The sequence below is a fragment of the Asparagus officinalis genome, chromosome 2 (genome assembly GCF_001876935.1).
Source record: "Asparagus officinalis chromosome 2, Aspof.V1, whole genome shotgun sequence".
Classification (NCBI taxonomy): Eukaryota; Viridiplantae; Streptophyta; class Magnoliopsida; order Asparagales; family Asparagaceae; genus Asparagus; species Asparagus officinalis.
Window position 1 is genome coordinate 15,000,066 of NC_033795.1, and position 9,112 is coordinate 15,009,177.

The 9,112-nt window shown below is 33.3% G+C and overlaps 1 protein-coding gene across 1 annotated transcript; it reads right to left on the bottom strand.

The window, feature by feature from the left end:
• On the bottom strand, positions 3,961-6,914 carry LOC109830357 (dehydrodolichyl diphosphate synthase 6-like). Its single transcript, XM_020397606.1, has 3 exons — positions 6,795-6,914; positions 6,649-6,708; positions 3,961-4,971 (listed from the first exon to the last, which is right to left on the bottom strand). The coding sequence occupies exon 3, from the start codon at positions 4,960-4,962 to the stop codon at positions 4,108-4,110; it is 855 nt and encodes a 284-aa protein (XP_020253195.1). The 5' UTR covers positions 4,963-4,971; positions 6,649-6,708; positions 6,795-6,914; the 3' UTR covers positions 3,961-4,107.

Below are 9,112 nucleotides of genomic sequence, written 5' to 3' on the forward strand. Positions count from 1 at the left end.
ATCGTATCAAAGAATTAAAGGCAGTTGGCTAGGGAATTTGAAATGAATAATTTAGGATCTGCAAACAAGATTCTAGGGATGCAAATTTATCGAGACATAATTAATAGGAAGATTTGGCTTTCTCAGAAGAATTATTTGAAGAAAATCTTGTGACGCTTTAAGATATAAGATTGTAAGTTAATTTCTACCCCACTTCCTGTTAATTTCAAGTTATCCTCCTGTATGAGTCCTAGCAGTGAAGAAGAGAGGATGGAGATGTCTCGAGTACCGTATGCATCAGCAATGGGAAGTTTAATATTCGTTATGATTTGTACAAAACCAGACATTACATAAACAGTGGGAGTGGTTAGTCGATACATGGCGAATTCTAGTCAAAAGCATTGGAATGTTATAAAAGGATCCTAAGATACATTAAGAAAACCCCAAATGTTACATTATGTTTTGGGGATTAGATTTTATTGTCACTAGATATGTTGATTCTGATTATGCATGTAATCATGATAATAGCAAATTCACCACAGGCTATGTGTTTGCACTTGCTCGCGGAGCTGTAAGATGGATTTCAAAATTGCAGTCAGTTATGGCTACTTCAACAACAGAAGCAGAATATGTAGCAGCTACACAAACTAGTAAAGAGGCGATATGGTTGAAGATGGTGCTCGAGGAACTTCAACATGAACAAAATAAGATTTCTCTATTTTGTGACAGTTAGAGTGCTTTACATTTAGCAAGAAATCCATCTTTTTTCAATCACAGACAAAACATATTCGAGTTCAGTACCACTTCGTTCGTGAGAAAGTGGAAGAAGGAACAGTGGATATGCAGAAAATTCATACCAAAGACAACTTAGCAGATTTTTTGACAAAAGCAATTAATACTGATAAATTTATTTTGTGTCGATCCTCTTGTGGTTTGTCGGAGACGTGAGCAATATGAAAATGGCAAGATAGAAAGAATGATGTGAAGATATGATTGATACTCAATCAAATCTTCAAGTGGGAGATTGATGGAAAGTTACTGTACGTGTCTATAGTAAACACATGTCGCTACAGTAAACACATGCCCCCCTACAGTAATCACCAACCGCGGGCTACTAAATATTACTGTAGCAACATTATAGCAACAGTGCGCACCTATCGCAAACTCACCTATATATAGCTCTTCTTGGCGTTAAGTTCTTATCATCTCGGTGTCTCCAATTAAGAGTGAAAAGAAAGAGAGAGGGAGAGAGAAGGAGAGAAAAATAGAGAGAGTTTCTCATTGAGAAGAGGGATTGTAACTCCTAAATTTTTCTCATAGTGGATTCTTCTATCTTTGTCTGTAGTTTTTACCCAAAATTCATTTAGGGGGTTTTTTACGTAAATCTCTGTGTTCATTTTATTACTTATGGTCTATTATTCGCTGGGACATTGCTCTATTGGACCTCGGGTTTGTCCCAACATGGAAATAATGGTGAGTGCTGCTTTGGAAAATTGATAGCCAGGGATTGGTAAATATGTTCAGGCATTGATAATGGTGATCAAGTATTAGTTATTGGTATAGGATTATGGAGATTTGTTTCAAAAATTTTGAGAGAAGATACCAACAATGTTATTCATGGGCAAATACTAAAAATAAAAAATAAAAAAATACACTTCAATAATTTTAGGCTTCGTTTCGATACCATGGTATTTTTCTTGTTGTGTTTTTGAAAAAAAACACCATGGTGTTGTGTTTTTCCCTTAAAATATTTTTAAAACACAATGTAAGTATTTTTTGTCAACACTAGTTTGAGCCATTATAATATTAGTATTAAACATATAATTAATATATTATATATTAATTATAATAAAATATATTATAAATAAAATATTATAATATTTAGTTTATATTATTATAGTATTATAAGTATTAAATGTAATGTAATATAATATTGTATAATGTATTATAATATTATATTATACTTTAATGAGTTATATTATATTATAATTATTAAGTATACCATTATTAATTTTAAATACATTTATATTTAGATGGTTATTCTTGGTATAATCAAAATTTATTATGTATGATATTATATTAAAATTTTCTAAATAATGTTATTTTCTTATTAATATAATATTATACTATTATTTAATATAATATGAATATTATATTATTATTCATATAATATAATATTATTAATAATGTTAATATTATGTTATTACTAGTATGTTATTAATAATAAATTAATATATTATAAATATTTAATATTATATAATATATTATGTTTTAATATGTTAGAGTTTATTAATAGTACTTTAATATATATTATTGTATTTGTGATATTAATAAATATATTATATTATGAAAATATTATTTTACATTAAACATTTGTTAGCAATAAATTATTTTATTATTAAAATTATTTTAACTTTGATGATAAAGTATATTATTTATTACATAATATATTAATATTTTATATATTATATTGTATTTACTAGACAATATGTTTATAATAATATTATTATATTGTTATGGTATTATTAATATGTTACTATTATATAATATTTTATGTTACTATTATATAATATTTTATAATTATTAATTTATTATAGTTTATTTATTAAAAGTTAATAATATTATAGTGATTATACTATTGTATAGTATATTATTATATCATTATTATATTATTATTATTATCAATATCTTTTTTATTATATTTTATTAGTTTATTTATATTTTATTATTATTTATTTATTATATAATACATTATTAACATATTAAATATTGATAAAAGATATTTTATTTATTATATTTTTATATTATTTAATAAATATTACTAATATATTAAATTAACTATAATATAGTATAGTATAGTATAATAAGCATGTTGATAATAACTCTATATTAATTACATTTAATATATTATGTTAGATATTATATTAACACATTCTCAAACTCAAAATCAAAACACCAAACTTAAAACACCTAAAAGGTGTTTTGAAATAAGTGTTGTGTTTTTAGTTTGAGGATGATTTATCTAAAAAAACACTATGGTTACCAAACGCATGTTGTTTTGTTTTTGGCAAAAACACAATGGAAACAAATAAAACATCATGGTATCTAAACGGAGCATTAGAGACTTGGTTGTGGTTTCTTTTGTGGTGAAATTGGGGCTAACGTGGTCTAGCAGAACAGAGAGTGTGACAGTCATATATAGTTACCATGTGGGTTTAGGACAAGGATAAACCTTACATAACCCCCCAAAAGCTTGTCATTTTGTGATAACCACCCAAAATTTTGGAATTGTCATACAACCCCCAAAATTTTCAACCATCCATGCAAAAACCCCATCATATATCCAATTTTTTCAACCTGGCACCTTGATGGCATATGGGTTTTTTCCCCTTTAACCTTATCAAAAAACAATTTCGTAAAAACTTTAGAGTTGGGGGTTTTTCTGAACATAAAAGATTGATAGTAGATAGGTCAGCATTCTGTAAACCTCAGAGACCAAACCATTATTGAAAGAAACTCAGGTAAACAACAATGAAGATGAAACTTTCACAGGAGATGCACTGATTGAAGTCTTGGGACAATGCTTGCTGAAATCATAATAAGTGAGTAGTTTCTTTTAAATGGTTAATTAAGATTCACACATTAGTATAGAGTCCATAGACAAATACTACAGCAGTGTCAACCCGCTTTCAAATCAGCAATATTAATGGCTTTATTTAGAACGATGCATGAAGCATTCAGTTTTTACAAGATAAAAAAGAGTAATTACTGTAACCTTTTCAGACTTCGGCTAATTCAAGAGCACTTGTATCCATTAGTAATGTACAATACAAGGAAAGTAAAAAAATGCATAATGCACATAAGATAACACATTTTAATCAGGTTTATTAAAAAACAGTTAAAAATAAAGCAAACACAAATCTAGATCAAAATTATCTGCCAAGAGAGAGGAAAAAAGGAAACTTCACAAAAATAGCCACTTCCATTGCAAGAGAGTGTACAAGAGCCTGCATATTTAGCAAGTATTGCTTTCAGATCCATATCTTAGCTTAACTTACAACTGGTGTACAGCATATTGAATCATTAGTGCAATAATTATAGAGTACACAGCTTTCATAAAGCACACCCTCAGTTCTTCTTATTTTTGCTTCTTAACTCTCTTAAATAAGGGCAGACCTTCTGATACTCCAATATAGCCCATACCAAGTGCCTGAGAGAGAACTCAGGCCATAGAGCGACTGGACTCTGCAAGTGAGAAAAGGCAGTTTGCCATAGAAGGAAATTACTCAAACGAGTCTCCCCTGAAGTCCTAATCAAAATATCAGGCTCAGGACAATCTGTTGTATATAAATGTTGCTCCAATTCAGATACTGAAATGAAATCTCTGATATCATCATCATCGTCATAACCATTAGCATGTCCATCTTGTATCTTTTTCTTCTTAGTCATACATGATTCTTCAATGGAATGCATGATTTCATCGGTGGATGTGTAAGCTACACATACGGACAGAACTGGTCCTTTGTTATTGGCAGTGTTATTCATTGCCTTCTCAGCTGCCAATCTCACTGGCTCGCTCAAAAGCTTCAGGTTCCCCAAAAAATTAATTCTAATCTCATATTTTTTCACAATACTTTCTTCTTTGAGCAATTCATCAATTTTCTCCTGCATCAGATGCATCAGAGATTGGACTTCATCTGGATTTCGTTTAAAATTATCGATACTGAAAGCATATACAGTCACATACTTGACCCCCATTTCATAGCAATATTGGAGAATATGGATGAGAGAGGCAAATCCAAATTTGTGACCCCCGCCTTCTTTAATTCCTTTATTCTTGGCAAATCTACGATTTCCATCCATTATGAATGCTATATGGCTAGGCATCGGACCAAAGGAGAGAACTAAAAAGAGGCATCTTCTAAAGAAACCCCATATCCTTTCCAGGAGAGTGGACCCTTTTATTTCAAATTTTTTCTCCATTAACGGATTCTGCAAAAAAATAGCACAAATCAAGATAGAAATAAGATGATGCATCCAGTTTATCTAGAAATGGGTTTAGATAAGTTTTATTGAATATTTATCTAAGGACGTGTTATAATTTGGTTCTAACTTATACGCAGATGCATAATCACTATAAATATGGTTCCTTGTCATTCTTAGCGAATCAGAAGAATCTGATCTTAAAGAAAAAATGTGAGACTTTTTAATTAGGAAATGCTTCATGAACCGGAGATGACAAACATGCTTCAAAAATTAATTCAAAAATGTGCATATGTCAAAAGAATATTATCCATGCTGTTGCTTATCCTTACAGTTACAACAAAATATAGCACTTAATTCAATGTACATTGTATATCAATTAAGAGAATAATCAGAATTCCACAAATCTATACATGTAAACACAAATATATCTAACATTAAACAATAGATTCAAAATTTAATCTTTTTTATCTCAAGAAATTTTTTTATTTTATATTAAAATAAAAATACTACATAGAAAATATCTCCATAGACCAGCATGATCAATTTTCAATGTTAATATTCAAGAATCACTTCCCCAGGACAAAGTTTAGACCAGCATGATCAACTTTCAATGTTAATATTCAAGAGTCACTTCCCCAGGACAAAGTTTAGAGCTAGTGTCATATGATCAAATTTTGTGAAAGCTGCGAAAACAATAGGTAGACCTTTATTTGAACTGATCAAATGTACAAAAAGAAGTCAATATATAATACTCGCATTACCTTGTTTTGTAAGAATGAAGCTAATCATCTACAATTTGCAAGTTTAAGCTTTTGAATGTAATGAATTCAGTATCTTGTAATCATTATCAAGTTAGAATCTTAGTATAAGTAGCTTAATAGTACAAACTAGTAGATTGAAACAAAAGTGTTCCTCCTTGTTAGAGGCAAGGAAAATTCATGTTTAAAACCTAGTTGTTAGAGAGGGAAACCAATTTTGTCTTTACCCACAGAAACTGTCAAATATAGTCAATCTGAGATTAACTAGAGCATGGCATGCTATCATGCTTCTGTAGTTCCAGTGCCATTGGAATACCAAGCTCACCTCTTGGATATTGTCCCAGCACAAGCTCAGAAGCAACATTGTGATGCCCAAGTCACGGGATTAATTCTAAAACCATTCGTCAGAGACATAGGAGAACTCACATTTAGAAGTCATGTATTAGATGGTGGGAACCTAAAATCTTTATCTACCAAAGAAATGCTAGTAGACTATAGTCACCGAAAAAGAATGCTATTTTTACTTGGTGTCTATAATATTTGTATGAAGTATAAACCTTTCAACCTTGACATATCACACTAATCAATGAAAATTGAACCTCAAAATACCCTGAAATCTCCCCCCACAAAGAAAAATATGAACCCACTTCGTTAACCACTATACCCAGCACTTAAGATTCCATACACTACAATTCCAGCTATCCAACTACAGAACCCACCTAGATCTCACAGTTCATGGCCAACTGAGATTCTTCGATTCAGAGCCAATAAAGACTTTGCTTTAGAATCTGGGAAAGTTCTTTAAAAGGAATAAAACCACAGATATTCATCATGCAAATATTTACTGCGGCATTTAAACAAACATCTAGTATGCAAAAGAAAACTATTTTCTTGTACTCAAAACCCAACAAAATGGAATCTTTACCTCGATCAGTTGGAACCCAAGAGTTGATTTGATCTGAAGTAGTTGATGATGGGGTGGTCTCTTTAACAACACAAGCAGTTTGAAGTCAAAGACTCAAAGAAAGAGATTATGATGTTGATTAGGGTATAAGGTAAACTTTCGCTTACCGGATAAATAAATACTTTCCTTAATCGTCAGTGGTCACAGGATAAGAGCTTGATGGCCGATTTTAGGCGAGGCCTTATGATCTCCGAAATTTGCGTTCAGAGCTTCCTTGTTATAAAAAGATATTTTAACTCTCTATTTATGGTTGGGTTAATTGCAGATAAACCCCTTTTATTATAGCGCAATTGCGGATAGATCCATGTAGCTCTATTGATGCAGATAGATCTCGAGTCAAAAAAACTCACTCCGGGTTCTATCCCCAATTAACCCTAAACCTTATAGTGAATGTCAGGTGGTAAAGACCCATGAGCAGGCATGGATTATCTTAATCTTCTAGGACTCAAAAGGATTAATCCTTGTTGAGTTATAAGCTCAAACATAGGTGCAGATAGATCTCGAGTCAAAAAAGCTCACTCCGGGTTCTATCCGCAATTAACCCTAAACCTTATAGTGAATGTCAGGTGGTAAAGACCCATGAGCAGGCATGGATTATCTTAATCTTCTAGGACTCAATAGGATTAATCATTGTTGAGTTATAAGCTCAAACATAGGTGCAGATAGATCTCGAGTCAAAAAAGCTCACTCCGGGTTCTATCCGCAATTAACCCTAAACCTTATAGTGAGTGTCGAGTGGTAAAGACCCATGAGCAGGCATGAATTATCTTAATCTTCTAGGACTCAGTAGGATTAATCCTTGTTGAGTTATAAGCTCAAACATATTTAACCATATATTCATTTAAGTGTTTTTTATAATATAGAACTAAATCTCATCTCATGCCTTTTTCATGTGAGACTAAACCCTACACGTTGAACCTAATGTATGTGAGTCACTCCTAACATATCTCCACGTTTGCTTTCAACTCGAGTCCAGTGCAAATGGCTAATGCAGATGGTGTCTCAACTTAACGCTTTGTAAACGAACAAAGACAATGCGACGAAATGTGTATTTTAAGGCATCCCTAGCCCATTTCAAACCAAGTTACATCGAAGTCATATACAGCCTCATATTCTCTCCACCTTAACCAATAGTAGCAAGTCTTAACACAATCAAACAGAGATGAAATAGTTAATTTACTAGGACACAATTAACTCAAAACCTTTAACTTTTATTGAGTCATCATCCAGGAATGTTTCAACTGTTTTTCCAATGGGGAATTAGAATCTCTATGTCTCGTCTTTGTTGACCAAGCTCATGTATCGAACTGGACGGATGCAAAAATATTCCTTTAAAAATGTTATTTTGTTGGGAATTTACGCCGAAACCCCTAAAACAGCAGAAACGCAGTATAGAGAAAATACACCAAGATTTAACAAGGTTCGGCAACTGCCTATGTTCTCGGAAGCCACACAATAAATTTTTTATTAATCAACAAGAATTACAAAGCTTAGAGCAGATCTCAAACAAAATAACTGAGATCTCTCAATAAATACACAACACTGTAGCTACAGTGTTATACAACTCCTCTTCTTAAATCCTCTCTCTTTAATTCCCTTTTCTTAAATTTCTCCCCTTTTAATCCCCTCAAAATCACTGCTTAGGCGCTGGAGAAAAAAGCGTTGGAGAAAAGAATAGAGAGAAGAGGCCGCCGTTGGATCTGAGCGTGAGAAGAAGCACTGGATCCGTGCCCTGGGGTTCCCCTTTTATAGGGAAACCCTAGCGACAGCCTGTCGCCCTCGCCTGCAGCGCTCAAGCTCGAGCTCGCCTGTAGCAATTCGATCTTGCTTGCTTCGAGTTCGCCCGCGCTCCACCAGCTCGAGATCGCCTGGACCACGTCTTGAGCTCGCTTGCTGCAACTTCGAGCTCTGAGGGTCCCGCCGAGCTCATCTGCTCATGAGATCTCGAGCTCGCCGACTGGAGCTCACCCTTGCCTGAGCTTCGTCCTCGCCTGGAGAAGCTCGCCTGCAGGTGAGTTTGGACTACACACCCAGATCCAACAATCTCCCACTTGGAGACCAAATCGTCGTCAGCAGGCTATATTAACAAGCACTTCCTCTTGTGTGGCTCCACCCTCATCACCTATGCATGAAGGCTAACTGAAGTTGCGCACAACTCCAGTTTCTGAAAGGTCACTGCCTTTGTCAACATATCCGCTTGATTCTTACTTCCTTGGATCTTCTGTTGAAATCCTTTGGCAACTTGTCGGGCTTTGTATCTTCTAGAACCATCCTGTTCCTTTTTCACTCGATACACCCACTGGTTGTGATGTGCCTTCTTTCCCATGGGCAACTCAGCTAGTTCTCATGTCTGGTTGGAGATCAGAGATTTCATCTCTTCTTTCATAGCAAACTCCCACTTGCTCGCATCTCCATTCTGACAAGC

What these genes read in the sequence shown, in the direction of transcription:
- LOC109830357 (XM_020397606.1), bottom strand. Translation starts at nt 4,962, where the DNA reads ATGGAGAAAAAATTTGAAATAAAAGGGTCCACTCTCCTGGAAAGGATA.